The following is a 24,459-nucleotide window of genomic DNA, read 5'->3' as shown; positions in this document are numbered from 1 at the left end:
CATACAGCTCTGGAGGTGGGGGACAACATCAGAATAATCTCAAGGAATATACTCAGTACAGTGCTTTATTCGTCTGAAAATGTGCTTTAATTTACCAAAATAAGAGATGAGAAATATCAGAAAGACATTGTAGAAAGCCAAGCAAACTTTCTTGCAAGCCTGAATGGGTAAATGGGTAATATTCTCACAGTATGCAGGTGACTCATTCAATGATTAATCATGCCTATATTCAATGTTATGAAGCCCTTTCCCCCCATGGTTTTGAAACGAATTGGCACGACCCTGCCATACCCAGCTTTTTTTTTTTTTGCTTTTTTTTTTTTTTTTTTTTTTTTTTTTTAGGCAGTGTTACACAATTGTTTCATTTATAGACGAAGGGCCAAACCTGCAGCTGGCAGAGTGCCACCAGAGCCAGGCGCCCATCCGCACCTCTGTTTTCTGGGTAAACGCTTCCCTCTGCTGGCAGAAAAAACAACGAGCCACAAGAAAAACAGGCTTCTAGATTATCTTTGAGGCCTTTTTAATATTTGCTTTTAGTATAGCAAATGTCATTAATACTAATAAAATGCAAATAATTAATTGTATTTTCCAATAGCAGAAAATTCGGTACTTTAGTTTTTTCTACCTACACAAAAGGAATTGGCAGTGCCTGTGCTTTTCAGCCAGGTACTGGACTGTGTGCTTTGGAGACCTGGGAAACTGCACTGAGGCTCTGCTTCCTTTGGGTTGTCTGAATTATTAGAATTATAGAATGGCTTGGGTTGGAAGGAACCTTAAAGACCACCCAGTTCCTACCCCCCTGCCATGGGCAGGGACACCTCCCAACAGACCAGGCTGCCCAAAGCCCCATCCAGCCTGGCCTTGAGCACCTCCAGGGATGGGGCATCCACAGCTTCTCTGGGCAGCCTGTGCCAGGGCCTCACCACCCTCAAAGTACAAAGTAATATCAAAGTCCAGTAACAGTGACACTTTTGTTCTCAGACACTTGTGTTTTCTGAGAAACATCTGGAAGATTTGTAAGCCAGTGTGTCCTAATACGTTACTTACATTTGTAATAGCACTTAAATTTCACTTCCAGGTCAAGACCTCCTAAACTATATGCTGTTTGAACAGTACATTGCTGTATATGCTGTATGAATAGCATATTGATATTCTGGGCATAAAAAAAACATATGGCTTGTTGTGTTGTTGTTGAAATAATGATGGAGAAATTTTTAAAATAGGGAACTACTATTGAAACCGGCGGGAAGAAGAGGCAGAGGTCTTCCAAGCTGCTCGACACAAATGCTTCCCTTCCACCTCAATAACCCAAAGAAACCCAATTAAAACACAGACCAGAGTGTTTGTATCCTTTACTGTGCACAAGAAACAAAGAAACACAAAAAGGAAAATGTAGCAAAATGTTTTCTGAGGCTCCTGATGACTGAGGGACATCCCTGCAGAGCAGGCTGCCTTCAGGGACCTGGCAGCTGAAGCACTCGTGATGAATGGCAAAGTGAGAGACCAAGGCACTCAGGGCTTCGGTACTGACGTGATCTCACACTCTCCCTGGCGATTTAAAAATTAAAAGCAAAGAAGCGATTAATAAAGGAGAGCTAAGAGGAGAGAAAAGCAACGGGCTTGTTAGGTGTATACGGCTCGGACCAACTCAGCACCTTAAACAGGGTATGAAAACCGGCAGCTTCTCCTCCATCAGGAGGGCAGGAACGAACAGCACCTAACTAACCGACACCTCCCCTGCTCGGAAAATGGGCGGCCCTCCCTCAGCGCCAACGGCCGCCAACGGCCGCCAACGACCGCCCGCCATCGCGTCATCGCGAAGCGCCGCGGAGCTCCGCCGGCCGGAGCCATGTCGCCGCCGCTCTTCAGCCTGCCCGAGGCGCGGCTCCGCTTCACCGTGAGCGCCGCGGGAGCCGGCAGGCACCGGGGGGGACGGGACGGGACGGGACGGGAGCGGGGGGACGTGGGGCTGCAGCCATTTGGGATGGGCCGTGCCGAGGGGGCGGTGCGGGGGGGCCGCGCCTGGCTCTGGAGAGGGATCGGTTGGGCACCTGAGGTGCTACGGGCACGGCCCTACAGATAGCACGCCATTAAAAGCGGGGATGGGGGTTGCACCGCGCCCCAAACCCTGCTGCCTCAGGGGGAGGTTGTGGGGGGCTGGTGAGTGTCTGGGCACAGCAACAGGCACAACACAGCGCACCCCTTTGTGCTTCGCTTACACCATTAAGCCCTCGGCTGTCTCCGGTTTGAGGCATGATCTGCTACCTCACATGACTAATTTGCTAGGTATTTCTTGTTATTTACCCTACTTGTTCCAAAGACCCCTTTGTGAATCGATACATGGTGTGCATTTACATATAAGTCAATACATAGTGTGCCATACACGGTTCCTTTGCGTTTCTGACCACCATCAGGTGGCAGGAAAAAAAAAAAAAAAAGTAATATGGCAGAAACAATCTCGGTAGCCTTCTAGTTTTCTACTGGTTTTGTAACTTCTGTTTGTTTATGTTTTGATAGTCTTCTACCAGAGAGGCCCTGCATAACAAAACTATCAAACCGCTGCTGAACGCATTTAACCAGATTCCTGGGAGGTAAGTTGCCGCTTGCTTTAAAAGGTTCCCGTTTTCAGATCATTTTTGTGCGTTCCTAATAATAGCATTATTAACTGATGTGGGATGTTTGCGTTTGCAGCGAAAATGAAAAGAAGTGTACCTTGGATCAAGCTTTCAGAGTTATTGTAGAAGAAGAAATAGTAAGTACTTCAAACTGCTACAGCATGTCTCTTGATATAAATCCAACTTTAATCCACTAGTTAGGATGTTAATTTTACAGCAACTTACTGCAGTATTGGGAAATACTGTGTATTAAAAAAACATGAATTATATGGAAGTTATGTAATTAATGCAGGTGATGATGGGAGTGTGGTAGGTAGGACAGAATGGCAGTGTTTGGCAGATACCAACCTATACTGAGAGGTGTTGGCTTGGTTGGCCTTTTTCAGCAGCTCTTTCTAATGCTTACAAAAGTCTGCTTATTCTGAAAATTCGAGTCCAAAAATATGGATTATTCTACATTATACTGTAGGAGTGGGGTGGAGTGGGTTATCTGTTACTACCATGTAACAAAGCTGCCTGACTGTAAACAAAAGGAAACAGAGGATGTTTTTGTTAGTATTACTTGAGTGTAGGTGGAATGGAGGGTAGTTATATTCAGAGGTAAATGACGCAGTCTGCGGAGTAAATATTGTAGGGTCTTCAAAAGCTGGAACTGGTCAAGAAATGTTGCTCATTCAATAAATCTGTATACAGTTAACTGATGGGTCTGATGTAACAGGTTGAAATTTCCATGTCGGTATCTCTAATAAATACCACTGTTTGGAAACACAAATTTTGGTTTCATTAAATATATTAAAGTCAGAATAAAGAAGTTGAAAACTGTTCTTTTTGCCTAGATAAATAAAGCTCCATGTGAAAATCTCCTGGCAATTATTTCTCTTGCTATTAATGGAGTCACAGAAGGTGAGCATCTTTTTCTCAAATCTGTTGGCAGTTTGGGGGGCTGTAGAGTTGTTCCAGATTTTAATACCTTGATTTTTGTAAGTTGTATTCAGCAGTTGGCTTTGATAATATGTGGTCTTTAGGCTAGTGGTTAACCATGTTTCATGAGTGGAGTGAAATAAGAATTAAATTCAGTTACCTGTGTGACCTTTGTGTTGGAATCTTTTCTGAGTCCGACTGAATGTCTCTGCTCATCTTCCACATACTGACCTGTCAGTACACATGTGGTTTTTTAGGTACTTGAATCTGTTTTGATAACTGTCTTCTTCTGTGTCAGAAATCATTGTGCTAATTTCTTCTAAAGAGCTTTTCACATGCTTCCACTTGTTTACTTGTTCATATTACCTACCAAATACTCACTTGTTTTATTAAGTCTAGCTCAATTACATATGTGTTCTATCAACTGTAGAATAACGTGACCTATGATTATGATGAATGCAGATGATAGCAAGGTACAGGGCGTGGATATACGTGCTTGAGGAAAGACTCTCAGACTTCTTATGTGTATGCAGAACTATGGGTTTAGAAGTCTGAAGGAGTTTGCTTGTGAGATGCAAGGCTAGCTGTTTGAGTCTTCTGAGATTTTTAAAACAGTTCTTGTTTGGCATTTTCTATACATTAATACAAAGCTCTCATCTGCATGTGTACATGCATACAAAAATATCTTCAGTGGGGGTTCATACTTTAGCCATAGCTTTTTGTTAGGCTTTTTAGAAACCCAGGAGAACTTTTTTGCTTCCCTGGGAACATGTCCATCAAATGCCATGCATCTTACTGCATTTCAGTTCGTATTTGCTGAACAAAATATTCACTGGTCCTCGTAGGTATCTGCACTGCATCAACCCCTTTTGTACTTCTGGGAGATGTTCTGGATTGCTTGCCTTTGGATCAGTGTGACAAAATTTTCACTTTTGTGGAGAAGAATGTTGCTACATGGAAATCAGTAAGTATTTTTCCAAAACGTATGTTACGCCAAAGCTTTTATGTGCCCAAACCAATTTTATAAACAGATTTTAATTGTCTTTGCATCTCTTTATGTTAGAGTTGTAGCATTAAGCATGTTTTGTTTTGACGCTTAAAAGTAATAAAAAAAAAAAAGTGGCAGCAGAGGACAGAAAATTAATACTAAAATATAGTAATTTAGGTTGTTCTATTTCAAACTACATTCTCTTCCATCTACAGTGTGCAACACGTTTAGACAGTGGAAATTTATCTTCAGATACACAATTTCTTTGAAAGCCTTCTCTCTTGCCTCTGCTTCCTCAGAGCAGCAGGAGATTCCCCCTCTCCAGTTTGCAGGAGAGGAGGTCTTCTAGGTGTCTGGCAGGCAGCTCAGAGCCACAAAGCCATTCTCTCAGCCTCTCCCCTCAGTTGGATGGGAGAGAGAATCGGGAGGAAAAAAGTAAAAGCTTGTATGTTGAGATAAAGACAGTTTAATAGGACAGAGAAGAAAGATAAATAATGGTAATAGTGATAATAAAAGCAACTGATACACAATGCAGTTGCTCACCACCTATCTGGCTGATGCCCAGCCCATCTGCAAGCACACCATAACCCACACATCCCCCCACCCCATCCAGTCACCGCATATTCATTGTTCAGTATGATGCTACATGGTGTGGGACATCCCTTTGGCCAGTTTGGGTTAGCTGTCCTGATTCTGTCCCCTCCCAGCTCCTTGTGAAACCCCAGCATCCTTGCTGACATGGTGGTGTGGGGAACTGAAAAGCCCTTGACTTTTTAAGCACTACTCTGCAGCAGTTAAAATATCAACATTACTCTCATCCTAAATCCAAAACACATCACCATCCCAGCTACTGGGGGGAAAATTAACTCTAGGTCAGCTCCTTAATGAGCTTTCCATCAAGGAAGCAATGGTGACTATGTTGATGGTGGATACATTGCCCTAAAATATATATGCTCTTGAACAAACTGTATTGAAGCCTGCATGAGGGTTCTGTGTTCTTGCTGTGCGGTGGTGCCATGGCAGTAGAAGAGCTGCTGTGACAGGCTGCTTGAGCTTTTTGTGTTGCAGGCACTGTTCATTGAAGAGGGAATTCAGGGTCTCAGACAGAAGTTGTAACCTGCCTGCATTTTTGTTCCAAGATCATAAGAAATCTTGGTTTTCAATATCCTTGGTTCATTCTTTGACAGTACTGCCAGGACCATAAATGTCAGCAGCTCCATAGAAATACCTGAAGAACGTTCCAGTTTGTCATACCATTTTCCTAGCCTGGATTTCTTGACCTCTTCCCATAGACATTCGGGCTGTTCTAGTTGAGATAGTGTAGTCTTCCCCGATATATTCACAAACTCCTCTTTATCATTAATTCAAGCATCTCCCCTTTGCTTACTGCCAAACTACTATTACTGTGAATGCTCTAAATCTTTTGTGTGTTGCTCTTTATATATGTACAGAAATAATGCATGGAAGGATAAGGGAAATGAGTGTAAAACTTAGTGTGGTCCAGGAAGAACAAAGAGGATCCTACCCATGCAGTTCATTGTTATGTGTGGGAATTTTTAGTGGTTTGTTTGGGGTTTTTGTTTTTCCTTATTATTTGAGGGGGGGGAACTGCATTTAAGTATTGTGGTTTATGCTTTCGTGAAATTTGTGGGGTTGTTTGTTTTATGTTGGCCTTTTGTGAAAACAGTTTCTTATTTAAGGGAAAACTGAAATTTAGAGTTAACAGTAGGAATAACTTAAACTTGCTCATGCCTTGTGATTTAATTAAAATTGCTCAAAAACATTTCTGCTATCTCTTTAATAATCTAAATATTTTTACTCTGTTTCAGAATACATTTTATTCTGCAGGGAAAAATTACTTGCTACGAATGTGCAATGGTGAGTTCTAGTTCTTCACAGGTTGTGGTGGGGAATTAAGGAACAGCAGATTAAAGTGAGTTTAATAATTTGATTTACAATAAAACGTGTTCAATAAGTAACAAAAAGCAGGTCACTCGTCTTAGTGTATGTTCATGAGTCTTGCAGATTAATGTAAAAGTTATCCTGACCTCAAGGAAATCTCTTCAGCAGTGGAGGTACTTACAAAAGAACATCTGAGAAGCATTTATTTCTCAGCAATGACAAGGCCCCGGTCAGAGGCAGTATTTGAGTTGGATTTGTTTGAACTAATCTTTTCTTGCCACTGTAGGAATTCAGAGAATAAACAGAATACATTTGGGAAAACTGTGGCTGATCTGAGGAAGTTACTAGCATTTAAGTTTACAAATCTTAGCTTCTCTTCATGAGTTATGTAGGATGTGATTAGCAAGTCGTAAAGTCTAGCATGTGAGAAATTGAAAGAGGGACAAATACTAATATTACTTACTTTTTGCAATATTTAGATCTCCTAAGAAGATTATCAAAGTCACAAAACACAGTCTTCTGTGGAAGAATTCAGCTGTTCTTGGCTAGGTTGTTTCCTCTTTCTGAAAAGTCAGGTACGATTTTTCCATTTCATGTTGTATGTGACTTTAATTCATTGTGATTTCAAACATTGTGATTTCAAATCCTGTTTCTGAGAATTTAATAGCAGTATCTCATAAACAATGAACTGAACTAACAGACTTCTGAACTTCACAGCTTTTGAGATTGACCTTCTGTTTTCTGCAGGACTCAACTTGCAGAGTCAGTTTAACCTGGAAAATGTCACTGTTTTCAATACCAACGAACATGAGAGCACGTTAGGACAGAAGGTGAGAATTCTTCTGTCATTTTTCACTCATTTTGCAGAAAACAATTCTGTAAGCACCTAGGATTGTTTGTACAGAATTGGCTACTGTGCAGACTTATACATTCAGGACTGTATGTATATAATTTGGTTGTTCCTCTTCCAGACCAACCTGCTGATTCTGGAAATGGGCACGTTATTTGGTACAGTAAACAGTGTAGGTTTGGGAGGTGGGGAGGAAATCTTGATTTGACTGTGAGAGATGAGAACCGTCACTTGCTGTAAAAAGTTTTTCCTACAGTCTACAGAGAATAGAGCTTTCCCTATGTTTTTTTTTTTTTTTTTTTTCTCCAAAGTAAGTCGCGCTACTGTTGTATTATGGTGTTAAGATAGGGACTTGTGCATTTTACTGGAGATTTGTTAAATTAACAGCCTAAGCTTTCTCATCTGAAGTACAATAAAAGGTATAAAACTAAAGAACACCATGAAAAACACAAATTACAGTGACACTTACATCAGTTCTTTATTATTTTTTTCCTATTAGCACTCGGAGGAGAGAGATGAAGGAATGGAGGTAGAAGAAGGTGAAATGGGAGATGATGAAGCCCCAACAAGCTGGTGAGCTTTTTACAAGTCTAAACATTGAAACACAATTTTATAAAGTGAAAGGAAAGAACTGTTTGGAAAATATCCTTAAATGTTGTGCTCAGAATTCTACTTATTTCTTGCCCCCTTGAGAATATATACAGCCGAGCAGTTTTTTTTTTTTTTTAAGTTGAAGAAGTTGGAGTTGTCTGGAAGTGTAAAGTTTACAAGTTATTTGAAAAAGTTACATACCCTGGCGGAAAACCACTGGTATTCTTTCACAGTTCTTACAAGTATCTTGACAAGACTTGTTCTGTTAAAACATGTTCAGAGATAATGAGTACATGCTGTGTGTGCTTTTAGGAAAAAAGACTGCTCCTCTTCGTTCCCCAGGCAGTGTAAAACTCCTAGATCCCTTTTGCTTCACCATTTGTGTTTTTATGATGGAAAAATGAACAGTAGGCTGGATGGAAGACTTTTAGGGACAAGTTTTGAATGATAGACTTCTCCAAAAGGACTCACTATTGACTTTATTGCACCTTTGAGTGTACTTTAATTTAATATAGTGTTTTCAGTATGGGTTTTCTTAACCATATTTTTTTTTCCAGTTCCATTCCAATAGATTATAACCTGTATAGAAAATTCTGGTCACTTCAAGATTACTTTAGAAATCCTGTGCAGTGCTATGAGAAGGTCTCATGGAAAACTTTTCTTAAGGTAATCTCAGCATGCATACAACAACTCATCCTAACTGAAAATCACTGTTTGAATGAGTAAAAGAGTGACTGAGCAAGAACGGAACAATTCAGCCGTTAATGCCATTGAAAATGGGGAATACATGAGGAAGTGCATTTTGCTGGTTTCTGAAGTGAGCCTTTGACAGTAAACAGTATATTAAGATGCACTGTAAATCCTCTAATAAAGCTTGAATAAGTTAATTACAGAAACACTTCAGATGTTTCAGTAATGTCAGAAGGACCTTTTTCTGATTTATTAGTTGCAACAAGCAGAAATTTTTTAATAGTTCTACCTAGTCCCAGGTCTGTCTTTTGAATATTGATTATTTTTGAATATTAATCCCACTAGAATCCTAAAATTGATAGGATTCTAATGAAACAGATCTCTCTATAGAAGCAATGACTTGAACCAGCTGTTGATTTCAGCCACCTGTTTCAATTTTGCTTATTCTGAATGCTAAGAATGATGTACTGCGAAGCTACTCATCTCTCCTCACACGTCATTCAGTTTCTATTTAACAGTAAAAGCTCACTTTTTTTAAAAAAAAAAAAAGTCTTTGTTCTCTGTATTGTAGAAATTTAGAGGTAACATCTGTACAGACATCCTATTATAAATCTGATTAATGAGGTCCATGTCCTCAAAAAAAAAAAAATTAATAATAAAACATGGTTGAGGGAATGACTGTCAGGTTGTAGTCTTTCAGATGACTTTTTTGACAGATTTTCTTCATTGTAGTTTTAAGGCTGAATTGATTTTAAGAACAACACTGCAAACTTAACACTCACTTATGTACCTTTATATGTATTCTGAACAAATTGAGTCATGACTATCATCATACATACCTTTTTTCTTCATAGCATCTAAACAAGAAAGCGATTGTGCACTGTTCACAACCCATAGCGTTTTGTCCTTAGTATGTTTTAAATGCTCCAGTTGAGTAGATAATCTGAAATGATAAATAATGCTTTGACTGTCACAGATGATGTTCAGAGATCCCCCTGTGCACTGGTACACTGTGGCAAATAGGTGTTACTTTGACTGGCTGATAGCAAGTCCACTACTGATTTTACTTGCTTGGCACTAGATCTATTATAGTTCTCTAATTAAATACAAGCTTTCTTTGTTTATTTTTTTCTTCATGTGGTAAATAACTCTGTTTTATAGTACTCGGAAGAAGTTTTGGCTGTTTTCAAAAGTTACAAATTGGATGACACTCAGGCTTCCCGAAAAAAGCTGGAGGAGCTAAAAACAGGCGGAGAACACGTATATTTTGCAAAGTTCCTAACTAGTGAAAAGGTATGTGATCTCTTTGCTCAGAATCAAAGTAGCTGAGGTCAGAAGGAACCTGTGGAGATAATCTTGTTCAACCTCCCTGTTCAAAGCTCTCAGCTCGATCAGGTTTTGATCTGCACCACGTCTAGTTGGGTTTGGAATGTCTCCACAGTTTCTTCAACTATCCCATTGCACTGACTGCTGTTTGAAGATAAATTTCTTCTGTTCTTACATTTTATTCCTTCTCTGTGGATTCTGTCTATTTAGTTGATGATTCAGGGACTACTATTTCTGGAATAGTCTGCAGTAAAGCTGTTATTTATTTATTTCACTCAATACATTTTTGTTTGTTTGTTTTCATTTTAAAAAGGGAAATTAAAGTAAATATTTACAGAGGTGCTTTTTTATTGTCTTTGCAATTACGCTTTTGAAACTTGGCTGGTGTGTTAACCATATTTCCTGTTTCTTAACAGCCTTGTTTAAAATTGCTTTGAAAAATGTATTGAGCGTTTTGAACTGTTAATAGTTAATTAAGAAATGAAATGGTATTGAATTGAATCCTAACACTTTTGTCTTCATTTTGGAATAACTTGAACTTTAACTTGTGCATGCAAATGTGACGAAGCAAGTCACAATGCAAAATAAGTTTTCTCTTTCTGGGATTGGGAAGGGGGAGAGGAGGAAGAGGCATGCTCATAAGCCTTTGATTTGCGTGTCAATAATTTAAAAATAATATAAAATTGGTTGCTTAATAAATACACAAGTGAAAGGTCTTTTTTCTTGAAAAAACCTTCTTCAGTGCTCTCTTTGTATGAGAGATCATGCAAATCATGTTGCAACACATGAGGTGTAAATCAAGCAGTGTACCAGTGTACACTGGTGATGAGGGTAAACACCTTTCTGATATCTAAACCCTTACGTAGCCAGTAGTTCATAGGAAAAGGTAGCAAGCTGTCCTTCAGTTACAGAAAAATTTGAATATTTGCTTTTCCAAATTCTTGTTCATTTCAAAGTGAATGATTCCTTAGGTAGAATGTTATGAAATCTAGCAGTATAAAATTCAAAAGAAAAATTTAGAAATACGCTGTTTGCTTTTACAAGCAGCTCGTCATGGTTATAAGGAATGGGTTACTTTAAAAGTTTTGATAACTGTCTTTCCTAAAGTGTGCTGAATGGCAGTTTCACTTATCTGGGTACTTTGTGGAGCACTGTCTTTAAAGTATAGGTGATACTAAATAGAGATTTTTGTAATGACTTGCCATCATCATCTTCTTGTAAAATTTGTCCCCATCTCATTTATCTGAAAATATTTGTTGATATTTTTTCAGTTATGTGTTTAATGTCTTTAAAATCTATGTGCAATTCTTTTTTTTTGTCTAGTTGATGGATTTACAGCTGAGTGACAGTAACTTTCGCCGTCACATCTTGTTGCAGTATCTGATACTATTTCAGTATCTGAAGGGACAGGTCAAATTTAAAAGGTAATATGGATGGAATTAAACTGAAACATTTTAAAAGTGCTTATATTTACTCATTGTAAGGTTCTTGTGACACTTGTGGAGCCCTGGACTGGTAAATATAAGAGGTGGCTGAAATTATTTTACGACAGTAAATGGGAGGTCTCGTTCCTCTCTTTATTTGTTCATTTTGGTGTGATTCTCTGCTTCCCCTTGCAGTGACACTAGTGTTTGTTAGTCTCAAGTTTCGTGCAGTTTTCTAGGATAGCAAAAACTCATCTGCTTGTCCTGCAGTGAGTTTTCTGTTAGGTTAGTGAGTTGGGTGGGATTTCAGAGAAGCAGAGACCTCTAGAGGTTGCTTAAGATGGGTGCCAGCCATGAGACGGAAGGAGTGCCTCTCTAATAGCAAGCAGCAGGCCATTAGGTAGTGCGGGATGCCTATAGATTCAAAATGATGGCATATATATAATCAACTCTGCCATCCACATGTGGCAGTGTTTGCTGATTTGTTTCTTCCTAAAGTTCTGCAGAATTCTGTCTAAAACAGCAAGAAATAACAAGGGTGACTATTCCTTTTATAAACTGCTGGGACAGAACAAAGCCCTGTCTTTCATCTCAGTACTCCAGTGTTATGCTGAAGAAAAATGTTCCTATTTGTTCTTTTCCTGTGCCATTAACCATATGGGCACATAAAAGATTAACATTTAAGGCAGCTGTCTTTCACCTGTAATATACTGCCTTTTGCAAACAGATCTCAGAGAACTTTGCAAACTAGATTCATTTTACTGTCCTCGTTCTATAATTTATTTACCAAGGTGAGCCAATGGCAGAGAAGGACTAGAATTCAGGTATCCTGAATTGCAGTTCAGCCCTGGAGAGGTGATAGCTGATCATTTCAGTGACAGTTCATTCAGCAGTTCATTAAAAGCACTCATTTATCAGTGGTCAAGGATGGTGTAATATATGTGTGGCATGGTATAACACTAATTTGTTCACAAAAGAATTCTGGTCTCTTCTTGGAAATTAAGTATTTATTTCTACTTTTTCACTTCTACTTACTAATTGCATTATAATTCTAGTTATGCTATATAGAACTCACATTTTAAGGTACTCAAGATATGTGTCTATATAATGCCAGTAGATTAATTCTTTCTTTTACTGTGGTTTGTCTACAGTAGTGCTTTAGCTGAGGTTAGGAGTGGATCTTTTGAAGTCTGGTTCTTGTGCCCACTTGCTGTGCTTTGGGTCCACATAAAGATGTGTTCTTGAATCACACAAATTAACTTTCTACTGGATGAAGTTAAACCTGGAAGTATTTTCCACAAGCACATCAAATTAAATCCACAAACCAAAAAATGTTCAGTCCATGGGACCAGATCAGAGCATATTCAGAGTTCCTTCTTCAACTCCCCTCCAACACCTCTCAGGAAGCACAGAAAGCATGTAGTGTAAAGGGTGTGTCCTCAGCACTATTTCAATGTTTAGCCAACTCTTCACATTAATTAAAAAAAAAAAAAATGTTCATTTAATGATTTTTCTTTTTCAATTCCAGTTCAAACTATGTTCTAACAGATGAACAATCTCTTTGGATTGAAGATACTACAAAGGCAGTTTACCAGGTTGGTACCATAGATACTTACGTAAAAATTACCTAGAAAAGCTAGTTACCTCATGTAATAGTGTATTAACCACCTTTGAAGCAGTAACAGCCATTTTGTTTGTTTTTTTCCTAAATATTCTGTTAAGTATAATGTTAAAAGTTAACTTTTTTTTTTTTCTCCCAATCATAGCTTCTTTCAGAAAATCCGCCAGATGGGGAAAGATTCTCAAAAATGGTAGAGGTAAGTACTTGGGTGCATGTCTGAACCAAGGTCTCTCTAGAGTGTCTAAGGAGTAAAAGAACCATATCAGTATAAACCATCTCTTAGAACATAAACATAACGTCTGAGAGACCTTTTAGCTCATCTCAGTAAAAGAGATCTCATAACATCTTTTTATTTTTAGCCACGTTTTCCCATGTTTTGGTTAATGTGCTTTTATTCTTTCTCAGGGGGAGAAGTGGAAATGGTCATATATGTGCATGTATACATACATGAGATTGTTTAAAATTACATATATCTTTGTGGAAAGGAGTACTATGCCCAGAGACGTGGAAATAAGACACAAATGGAATTTAACCTTTTTTCAGTCTTCCTGCTTTCTGTTTTTAATTTTCCTTTGGCTAGATCTCTTTCTTTGCTCAGAGAAAGAGAAATAAAGCCTTTCCCATAGTCATTGGAGAGAGGAGGTGCACTGTTTTTGGATAAACTAAACCAACTGCCTAAGATTATACTGATGAACTTCAAATATGTGGCTGAAAAACACTAAAACCAAGTTTTCTCCTTAGTTACAATAGCTTAATTAATATTTGTGGGGCCAACTTTAAAGTCTGGTAATGTGGAATGTTATGTTTCTCCAGCATATATTAAATACTGAAGAAAACTGGAACTCATGGAAAAATGAGGGCTGCCCAAGCTTTGTGAAAGAAAGGTATCTCTCTTTCGAAGTAGAAATTTGTCATTTATTTGAAATGATGGCTCAGCTTCTGAATATGTATGCGCAGTGTATATGAACTCAATGATGCACACAACCTAGACATTTGTATTGTTGAATGTCCCTTCCATGTGTGCAGAATGCTCTTAGATTTCTGCCAAAAGTTTTAAGGCTTCATTATGCCAATGAAGAGGTGGAGATGCATCTCTGGGTCTCAGGAGAGCATTCCTCATCGTCTCGTGGCAGCATTTTGTCCTCTTAATACCAAAGATCCAGTGGCTGGGGATCACGTTGTCTCCCTTCCTGCCTCTGGCAGATGCTATGATGAAGTCAGCGCCCAACTTTGCTATATACCAGTAGGTTGCCTCTTAAAGCAATTCCTTTGGCATGATGGCTTTAATGGGGTAGCGAACCTGGAATTATTAAGTTTGCCACTTGGTGGCGATCACTTACCTGAAAGGAAAATACAGTTAGGTGCCTATCGCCACCAAAAAATTTCCTGCAGAATTGGTTACTAACTAGTGGCAAACTTGACCTGAGACTCCGTATGTGTGCTTGACTATTTTGAGGTGGTGACCAAACCATCCTTGTTCATTCTCTCCACTGGCCACAGCCCCTTAGTGGTAAGGAGCAGACGGGTCATTACCTTTTCACAAATTCTTTTATGCAGAGATCAGGTGGAAGCATTTTTTCCTGGCTTCAGCGATTTATAGAAAAGGGAGGGGGGCGGTAAGAAGAGAGAAATAACTATTGGAAAAGAAAATGTAAAATTATTAAATCTGACTTTTTATAAATGTTCTGTCTCCTTCTTTAGATCTCAGCCAGAGTTTCAGCTTGGGTAGGTCTTACCCTTACCTCAGTGATGTGGGATCTCCATTCTCTGATCCCATGAAATCAGGTGCAGCTGGGGAAGGAGAGCTTGCAATCATAGTGCAGATGATCCCAGCAGCAGGGTAGATCACATTTAGTATGTGCTGCTGGAATAAATCTGATTTGCTTCTTTTTCTGTACTGGAACTCTGATAAACCTTTAAATTTGTGAGTGAACTGATTTTGGTGTCTGGCAAATCCTTTTCCTTATCCCTACTTTATGTTCTCTGTCCTCTTCCCCCTCCTTTCCACCCTGGGAATCCCAGTCCTTCTGAATGCCTTCACTCCTTCACTGTGATTTAACTCAAAGCCACCTGAAATAATTTGGCTTAGTTTTGTTTTCTTAAATATTACTGGTTTGATATTAAAGAGCTTTTTTTTTCCTCAGGCCTCCTGATTCTAAGCCAATGAGGCCTGCAAGAAAGAGGCCAGCTCCTGAGGACTTCTTAGGAAAAGGACCAAACAAAAAAATCCTTATGGGGAAGTATGTTGAGTTTTTTGTTGTTACTTTTCTTTTTCTTTATAGGATTTCTGTAGTGGTGGTTACTTTGGTGGTGGTTCTTTTTTTTTTTTGCCATTGACTATTCTTTCTAGTGACTGCTTTTCAAACTTCCTCACTTTGGAACTGCCAAGAAAGAATAGCCAGGAAACGTACCACTTGGTTTAAAACTTGCAGTAGGCTTGTCCTTAGTCATCTCTTGAAGATCCCTTATAAATAGTCCAGAAGTCATAGGCTGCAAATCAGTGTTTTTATACTTGTTGGATCAGTTTTTATCCTTTTGTTTTCCTTATTTTTGCTTAACATGTATCTATGCCATGGATTTTAAAATAACACCTACTGATACTTTATCCATGGAGCAAAGTAATATGTGAAATATGGCACTTCCATTGGAGAGAATATATCAAGAAGAATTCAAGTGCTACATTTTTCCACTTTATTTCCAGGAGAAATGAGTTTCTTTATTGTAACTGTTCACCCAACCTAGGTGTGGAAATTTTGACCTTGTCCTGACCCTCAAGGTCTTGTACTGAGTTACTACACAGTGAGTGTTCAATGTCCCTTCTGAAAAAGAAAACGATAAGTTATTTAATTTATCAAAACAAAATGTCCTGTCCACAGATCAGCCAGAGACTATAGTAGAAATTTAGAATGTCGTTTTCCTAATTTGCAACATCAGATAAGGTTTATGTCACTTCTGGTAACTCCTAATATCTGGTAACTCCTTCTATCACAAAATTTGTACGACAGGCTTTATTATAAAGGCTTTGGGAAGAGAATTTGTGTAGCACTGTTTTGTGTGTCTGGCTTTGGTGAATGCTGGAACGTGGAATGACAGAATGAAGGAGTTCAGTATGTGTTTATGCTCCTCTTTTTCAGTGAGGAACTGACCCGCCTTTGGAACCTATGTCCTGATAACATGGAAGCTTGTAAATCTGAGAGTAGGTAGGTAAGAAATAGTACATCATTGTCTAAAGCTAACTTCCAGCACTCTGATTTATGCAGAATTACAGTTATTACAAAGTTGCGTAAGTGTTGAAGATGATTATATAGAGAATTTCATTTCATTGTGTGTCTTGAGAGAAGCTGATTATATGCATCTCTTGAAATCTTCTTAGTTTTCTTCACAATTGTTTACTCTCATTTAGTAGAGGGTGATTGTATAATTAAGCACTTTACATAATAAAGGAACATCGCCAAGGCTGTTTCTAATGAAGTTAGCAAGCTATTCAGCCATGATTTTCGGGTAGGCATGTGCTTAGGACAATACTAGATAAGATCAAATTGTCTAGTGTGCATTGTTTCACTGCACAGCAGATCTACTAGTAGTGCAGATGTAGAAAAAGGCAACTACTGGTTATCCCTTCTGCATGCACAATTGTAGGAAATACTGAAAACATGCTTTGCTACTCGACTGTCTACTTGTCTACGTAACTCCCTTTTCTGCTGACATGGTAGCTTGTGTGGAAATTTGGAAAAGGAGTTGGGTGGTTCCCAAAGAGGGTTTTGCTGATAGTGGCTGAGAGGGCTGCATGCCTGGGAAGAGGTGCTACCTGGCAGGTGTCCTGAGTGGAGGAATTGCATTTCCAGAGGCTGAGAGCTCTGCTGAGGAAGTGCCTTCCTTTCCTGTGAGAATGACATACGGAGGATGGCTGTTACTAGACCAAAGGCTAAAGGTGGCGTTGGGCTTGGAACCAAAACTTCTGATTCCTGGTGCATGGAGAGGAGAAAGAGATGGGGGGGACACAGACAACACACACACAAAAGGGAGTTGGGAGGGAACACGTATGATGGTTAACAGGAAAGAGCAGGTCCCAGAGAGTCTGGATTCAGTTCCAAGTTTTATTATGGACTCTGTGACTGAACATGGTCAAGAGACTTTCACTTTTTTACATTGATTCCTCGAGTCTTCATTCAAAGGGGGTAATACTTCTTTACCTGTCTTCTTTTTAGATAGCCGTTCTTGGGATAAAATGTGCTTTTTAAAATTTGCATGGTGCCAAATACACTAGGATTCAAATCAGATGGGTTTTGTAGTGCACTTAAACATGCGTGTTGTTGGTAACACACTGTAAACACATGGAGCACTGGTTTTCTGGGCGAAGGATGTTTCTCAAAACAAAACCGAAGTGAACTTAGAAACCAGCACTCTCTTTTCCCCCTTTCTTCTTTTTTTTAAATTTCCCTGACTGATCACTGGGTTCTCCTGTAGAAACTGATGTCTCTGTCAAACATAAGGGAGTAGCAATACAGACCACACACCATGAGTCTGCTTTATACTACTGATCACATAGAGCTGTAGGTTACTGTGAGCCAAAGTAATCTTTGTGGGTAATCTTCAAAGCAGAAAACTGTCCCTGATCATTGTGAATATTATTTTTGTTGTTACACTTTTAGGTCATGTTTCCTTATGTACTGGTTTGAATATCTTACAGAAGCAACCGCTAGCTGTTCAGAGAACAGAAATATCAGTTGACCTTTTAATGTGAACCACAACTTCTGTCTTTCAAATCATGTTGTCACATAAGAGCTGAGGTTGGAAGGGACCTCTAGAGACCACCTCATCCACGCCCTTGCTCAACTACAGCAAGTTGCTCAGGACCCTCTCCAGTCAGATTTTCAATGTCTCACCACAAGTGGAAGCTCCACAGCCTCTGGGCAGTCTGTTCTAGAGTTTGACAACCATCACAGAAAATCTTTGATTTCTTTTTTTGGTTTTTTTTTTTTTTTTTTTTTTTTTGGTGGTGTTTTTTTTATGCTCATGTATAATTTGCTGTACTTGGGCTTGTGCCTGCTGCCACTTGTGCTCTCACTGAGTAGCATCCGAGAGTCCAACTCCTTCTTTCCCCTCCCCATCAGGTATATTACTGCCTTCTCCAGTGTTAACGTACAGGAAGTACATTCAGCAGAAGGTACAGGGATCACCAGGGGGAGCGAAACGAACGTGTTTGAGCAAGTCTGGGAAGCTGCTGTGATGAGATCATTAAGTACAATATTAAGCTGCCTGGTGCTTTCCCAACTAAAATTAGTGATCATAAATAACTGAAGCGGGGGTAGTAATACTCTGGCTTTCCCTGGTTGCAGATGACCTGGAATGTGAGTGTATGAGGGAAGAGACCCTGTTCTACGTACCCCATCCTATCAAATTGCACAAAGCAAACAGCCATTTTAGATTCCTGTGTGTTTGTGAGCTCTGCCTGTGGCAGTATGTTTCTGATGCTGCCAGTCAGTTGTCGCAGACGCTTTTATGAAAGTCTCATTTCCTGATTGCCAGAAATCTTGTCATGCATCCTGTATTCTTTTATCACCAAACGTTCTTTACAGGTGTTAATCTCACACTTCAGTATGGCAGAAAGGTTAAGTACATATAATAGGTAGTGCTAGTGATTCCTGATAGATTTCGGTCATTATGCAGTAAATCATCTCATAGTACAGTGTATCTAACAGATTCTTCACTTATTTGCAGTTGTTAAATGTGAGTTGGTTTTGGTTTTTCTGGTTCTTTAGATAAGTTTGAGTTGTTTATGAAGTAACTGAAAAACAGCTATTTTGCAGTAGACTGTGAGTAGAATTAAGATCCTTACTTTATTTTTTAGGGAATATATGCCAACGTTGGAGGAGTTTTTTGAGGAAGCTATTGAACAAGCAGATCCTGAAAATATGGTTGAAAATAAGTACAAGTATGTAGATCTTTTGTTTTGTTTCACTTTGTTTTGATCTCTTGCGTGTTTGGATTGTTAAAGAAAGCTGACTGTTCTGCATAATACTGTGCATCTGTGCCCTACTCGAGTAATTGTACTGGGTCTGGCGGTAAAACCACCACAGTAATACTGAAAAAAAAAACATTGTAGATTTGGACAGAATTATATTAATTAGGAAATGCCTCAGATCTTTCTCTGTACTTTATAGATGACAGGCTGTTACCAAGCAAACTTTTATTTTTTTTGTAGGGCTGTGAACAATTCGAACTATGGTTGGAGAGCATTAAGACTACTAGCACGCAGAAGCCCCCACTTCTTCCAGCCAACAAACCAACAATTCAAGAGTTTACCAGAATATCTAGAAAACATGGTAATCAAATTAGCCAAGGAGCTGCCTGTAAGTGGTATTATCCTATAATAATAAATGAATTCATTTGACTTCCTGCTTGTCTCTTTCTGCAGTCCATTTGGTACACGGGGAGGGAAAACACAAGAAAAAGTTTGTACACTAAAGGAAATATTGCAAGTAAAATTGCTTTAATCTGTGAAGGTCCCAGTAACGCTAAGTTTCAGATAACATTGACTAACATTAACTGCTGAGCTTTTCCTTGTATTCTGTGAACGAACAGCTGTGGTAGTCCAAGTTTTTCTGCACTCCTTGCAAAGTTGGTAGACAGGAATATGTTTCTGCCGGGCTACTTGGGTTCCGTGTTGTAGTGCAAACCACTTCCTCGGCAGGTGTAAGCTGGTGGTATGGCTCATGGTATCGGTAGCTGTGGTTAGGAAAGGGGCAGCGTGTGCAGCTGAGGATACTGTGGTGTTGCAGCAAGATTTACCAGGGCTGTTTCGTCAGCCCCCTAGCTTTTAAAACATGTAAAGAAAACTAGACCTTGTGGAGCTGTAAATCTAATCCATTGTCGCTTTGTGTGGTCAACAATACAACTCTGAGGCAAGGGCCTGAGGGGTCTTTCAGGTCGCTTTACACACAGTGGTAAGAGACAAATGGTTGGGGAGGGGAACATTTTCAAAGCCTCTGAGTTAGCACGCAACCCAGGTATTTTGTACAGATAGGGACCCTTGGTTCCGTATTTGAGACTTTCTTGTCTGTGATGTAAAAATTGGATTGTATTATGGAGCATTTTTATTGTCTAACCACCAGAATTAACTAGATGCTAAAAGCAATTCTAGAAAAATACTGGGAGGGAAGAGCTGTTTAATAGACAACGTATCACTTGATGCAGTATTCCTGATGATGCTGTGGTCCTGGACCAGATATTACGGCAAGAAACAAATGCGTGGATAAGGCCTGTGACTGAGATGTAGAAAAAGGAGCCTTTTGTTCATCTTGTCTGATCAGTAGCTAAATCAAGAAGTGAAAAGTCTGCTGTTTGCTTGTTTGCCACCTGTAGCTACCCTACAAAAAAGTCTGAAAGTGCAGAAAACTTGAACTCCTGAGTGAGGAATAAAATGAGTGAAGATTTTTATTTTTTTTTAAGAAAGTAATAACGCTGTGTATGTTATGCTGTATTTGTAGCTAGTGTGGAAGGAACTGGAGGGAATCCCGTAAAGTCATTTGATAGCTTCATTAGTTGTTTGTTTGTTTGTTTGTTTTTTAATTAACATGATGTTTTATTGTTACTGGTGTTCTGGATGCAGAAGACTGGGGAAGATTTTTAATTCTCATATGGGATCATGACAGATTTTCCATTCTAACACACATGCCAGGGACCATCATAGAGCTGTAAAATTTCTCTTTAAACACCAAATTCATCCAATGATATTTAGTTCTCTCATTATAGCCTCCTTCTGAAGAAATAAAAACAGGTGAAGATGAAGATGAGGAAGATAATGATGCTTTATTAAAGGAAAACAATGAAAGTAAGATTTGCATGTTCTTAGTATTTTCACAGTTTCTCTTGTTGCATCTAGTGGAAGCTGTGTTTAACTGTAGTTTCTGCTGAAAGTCACCAGTCCTGGTTGCCCTGGTACTTCTGACTTGTACCCACATTCATACTGAAAAGTGCAGCTTTTCAGGTCACACCCGTAGCACCCTCAGTCTCATGGTCTGCAGTGCTGAAAGTGTCCTATTTGCTGAAGTTGGATAAGCATTTCATTAGGGGCCTCCTCCATTTTTGCTGCCTGGTGTGTGTTTAGTGTTACTAAGTGTTTGTTGCCCAAAGATCCACAGTGCTGTGTAGAAACCTCCCCGGGTGTTCCTCAGCCCTTCTTCCCTCTTTCTGCCCTTTAGAGGCCATGGGGGAGTGCTTCCCTCTGCCTCTGCTGGGGTAGGTAGTTACGGGACCTTGAGAAACGGATGTGTTCCACTTCTGGTATCTTTACTTCAACTGCATTTGCCTGGCTTAAAGGCAAAAGCTTGTCTGTGACGGAGAAGACAGAAACCTTCCCAACAAATATCATCTCTTGTTCCTCTCCATGAACCAGCCCCTTCATGTGTGTCTCTTGCCTGCAACTTTGGTGTGTCATGCTCTCAGCTGTCCTTCCCTGTCCCCTGTGTCTGTGAATCTGCCTCCCTCCATCCTCGCTCATGCCCCCGTCTCACCGTACCTTCTCCCTGGTGTGTTGTAGCTCTCTACACCAGCTCTTGGATCCAGTGAGGGCAGGGGACAGAGGTGGGGTGTGGAACTCGCGCGCTGGCTACTGCTGGTGACCCACATGCTTCCTGAGCTTCGGGGATTTTCCGTTACTGGAAAGCCACCTGTGGGCCTGTGTCAGTCCCCTTTCTGCTGCCCTCTTCCATCCAGCACCTGGCCTCTTCTCCAGTCTCATTGCTGATGGTGGAGTTCTCTCCTCAGCCTAGAGCTGCCTGAAACAGCCTTCCTAGTTTCACTGTGTTGAATTTTCATCTTTTGTTAAATACTGTCTTAAAGCAAAGAGGGGAGAGCTGTGGTCTGCACATTTTGCTTAGAAACAGCGGAAGTGATCTGAGTGCTTTTTGTTCTTCTGTTGTTCGTGCTCCTCTAGTCCTTTCCCTCAGCGTAATGGTTTCAGTTCAAATAAGTGACTGTGACTGAAAGCACTGGAAGGAGCTGAAGCTCCATCTGTGCCAACTAACTCTTCAGGTGGTGTGAGGGTGAGCTATTTATTAAAAATTAAGAATATGATGACTCTGTGTAAATAACTCAGTCTTTAAGGTGTTTTGTTTTGTTTTTTTCCTTTTAAAGTGTGTGAAGTAAGCTATGGTTTACCACCTATGTTTATAGCCCATGTTAAGTTACAGATTTGTAAACCCACTTGTGTGATCGCTTGGCTTCTCAGCAGAGCACAGAATTTAGTATTTTTTTTAATCTTGATGCCAGAATGACAGAAGTCCTTAAAGTACTGACCACATATTAAAGCTGATACCCATTCACACTCTGCTAACAGGAACATGGAGCTTGTTTACTGTTCCATCCTTTAGTAACTCAGTAAATGGGGAGCAAGCTTTTTTTTATTATTATTTATTTAACAAATTTATGCAAGTTTACCTAGGTAAATTCCATAAAATGGCTAAAATAATTCTAGAAGACTAATGTTAAAGCTCCTGCTGTATTCCAATACTGTGGCTGAGTCGTGTATTGACAATTGCAGGCTACCTGCAAATAGTGTTTTCACTTGGAGGAGGCACTTGTGATGTGCTTGAGGCTTTAGCAGTTCTCCCTCAGTCAAGCAGGTGATACTTAAAAGGAAGCTTTAAGACAGGGAAGGGATGTTCTTCTTGAAAGCCACTACATCTATAAGAAGGCAGAGCTTTTGAGTAGGTTAAGGGCTAAATGGCAGGGTTATGGCATTCTGTTAGTGAGTAAGAGGTTTGAAACGGGTCAGGACAGGGAGGAATCATTTGCAGGATCGACTCAAGATGCTCCCTGAGTCTCGCTGTGATTTTTATTGTTTGTTTGTTTTTTCCTCTAGGTCCCGAGGTGCAACGGGACAAAGCTATGACAGGCGACCAAATGGAGTTATTTGCCAGCAGGCTGGGGGAGCACTGGAGGGCCCTGGCCCCCTACCTGGAAATGAAGGATTCTGATATCCGGCAGATCGAGGCGGACAGCGAAGACGTGAGGATGAGGGCCAAGCAGCTGCTGGTTGCCTGGCAGGATCAGGAGGGCGCGCACGCAACACCCGAGAACCTGATCACTGCCCTGAGCAAAGCTGGGCTCGCTGACCTCGCAGAGAGCCTGACCAATGACACTGAAAGCAGCAGCTAACTCCCTTCAGGTGCTAACTGGGGTCTGTGTTGAGGTAATTGTAAAACAATTGTTGCTAGGTATTAGCCCTTTGATAGGTGTTTGGTGTTTGATAAACAATAAAAACTTTTTTAAATAATACTGTTCATTGTCCAGGTTTTCTGAGAAAAGGATTAGTCAGCAAGCTTTAGAGACGTAAAAGGGAGGCTGTGTCTTTGTGGGGTTTCTCAGCAGCTCCTGCGCCGCCAGGTGGATGTGGGGCAGCTGCAGACCATGAAACATACCTGCAGTAAGCATTTCTGAGGCACCGTGTTCACTGCAGGGAAGAACCTGCAGCAGCAGAGGGGGGTGCTTGTGCCAAAGGATGGGGTCTCCCTGTGCAGTAACGCCTCTAATGGTACTGAACAGGGACAAACAGCTGCCTTATTTGTGAAGTGACATGCTGTTTTGCTGTAAGGCTATGGGCTTTGGGAGGGGTACAAGCTGTTCCATGTAGTTGTATTTAGTTCTTGCAAAAAAAAAAAAGATTTTTTTTGTGATGTTGAGTTGTAGCTGGCTTACAACTTGGTTCATGGCTATTTCGAGTTTCCATCAGTCAGTGAAGTCCCTAATTACTGTTTGGAAAACTGTCTATCACAAGCCTTTTCTCTCCAGCATATACGTCAGTTTTGAAAGCGTAGCTGCGGACTTTCCAGGGTGGTTCCCTACTACCTCGGAGGCAAGTTCCTGGCTGCAGAGCCATTGGCGAGAACTCTGTGGGGCTGCAGCCCCTTTGAGATGTAACTGTATTAGGAATTTGATCATTGGGAGCTTCAGGCCAAGTCTGCACAGGCTGACAGCACTAGGCTGTATTGTTTCCACCTGTCTCACACTGTAAGTAACAGGTAGCAAGGTACAAAAGCCTCAGTTTTGACTGAAGGCACTAGATCAACTGCGGTGTGCTGGGATGCTTAACAAACACCTCTTATGGGCCAAGGCAGTATTTCTGCTCATGGAAATGCAGGCTCCTCTCAAGGCATTCAACAAGCATGGCATTAGTGTTTGCACTTTCTGCTTCAAACTTTGGAGAAAATGAGAACCCTGTTCCATCACTGAAGTAAAATAATGTGGCCCCCTGTGACATAGGAAAAGCTGTGAGTTGAAGCAGCTGTGGCTAGTGCTTTGTTACTGATTCTTTAAGGCACAAACCCTACTCTCAGTGCGTACATTCAAGGCCAGAGCTGAGGTGTCCCCAGTTCAGATCTGTTCCCTTTCCCTAACCTGGCAGCAGAACTGCCTTGTGTCGTTTTGTGCACTGAAGCACAGATTTCCTCTGTGCCTGATACACACAACTCAGAAAAAATCACAGCCTGCAGTGGTCTGACCCCCCAGCAGGACTGACAGGGGACCCT

General features: G+C 40.3%; 1 protein-coding gene across 2 annotated transcripts; it reads left to right on the top strand.

The window, feature by feature from the left end:
* The first annotated feature begins 1,763 nt into the window (after positions 1–1,763).
* THOC1 (THO complex 1) lies at positions 1,764–23,209 on the top strand. Of its 2 annotated transcripts, XM_035317620.1 has the most exons (22): positions 1,764–1,897; positions 2,518–2,591; positions 2,692–2,752; positions 3,452–3,518; positions 4,382–4,500; positions 6,354–6,402; positions 6,906–7,001; positions 7,174–7,256; positions 7,776–7,849; positions 8,425–8,533; positions 9,719–9,850; positions 11,207–11,307; positions 12,836–12,902; positions 13,074–13,124; positions 13,742–13,812; positions 14,630–14,653; positions 15,073–15,168; positions 16,063–16,128; positions 18,780–18,863; positions 19,134–19,281; positions 20,684–20,762; positions 22,794–23,209. In XM_035317620.1, the coding sequence occupies exons 1-22, from the start codon at positions 1,850–1,852 to the stop codon at positions 23,087–23,089; spliced, it is 1,995 nt and encodes a 664-aa protein (XP_035173511.1). In that variant the 5' UTR covers positions 1,764–1,849; the 3' UTR covers positions 23,090–23,209. The 2 variants fall into 2 exon arrangements, with proteins under 2 accessions (XP_035173511.1, XP_035173512.1); XM_035317621.1 differs by lacking the exon at positions 14,630–14,653.
* The last annotated feature ends 1,250 nt before the right edge of the window (positions 23,210–24,459 follow it).

Source organism: Oxyura jamaicensis, chromosome 2, assembly GCF_011077185.1.
Source record: "Oxyura jamaicensis isolate SHBP4307 breed ruddy duck chromosome 2, BPBGC_Ojam_1.0, whole genome shotgun sequence".
Classification (NCBI taxonomy): Eukaryota; Metazoa; Chordata; class Aves; order Anseriformes; family Anatidae; genus Oxyura; species Oxyura jamaicensis.
Note: the sequence above shows the minus strand (reverse complement) of the source record. Positions and strands in the feature narration are given on the sequence as shown.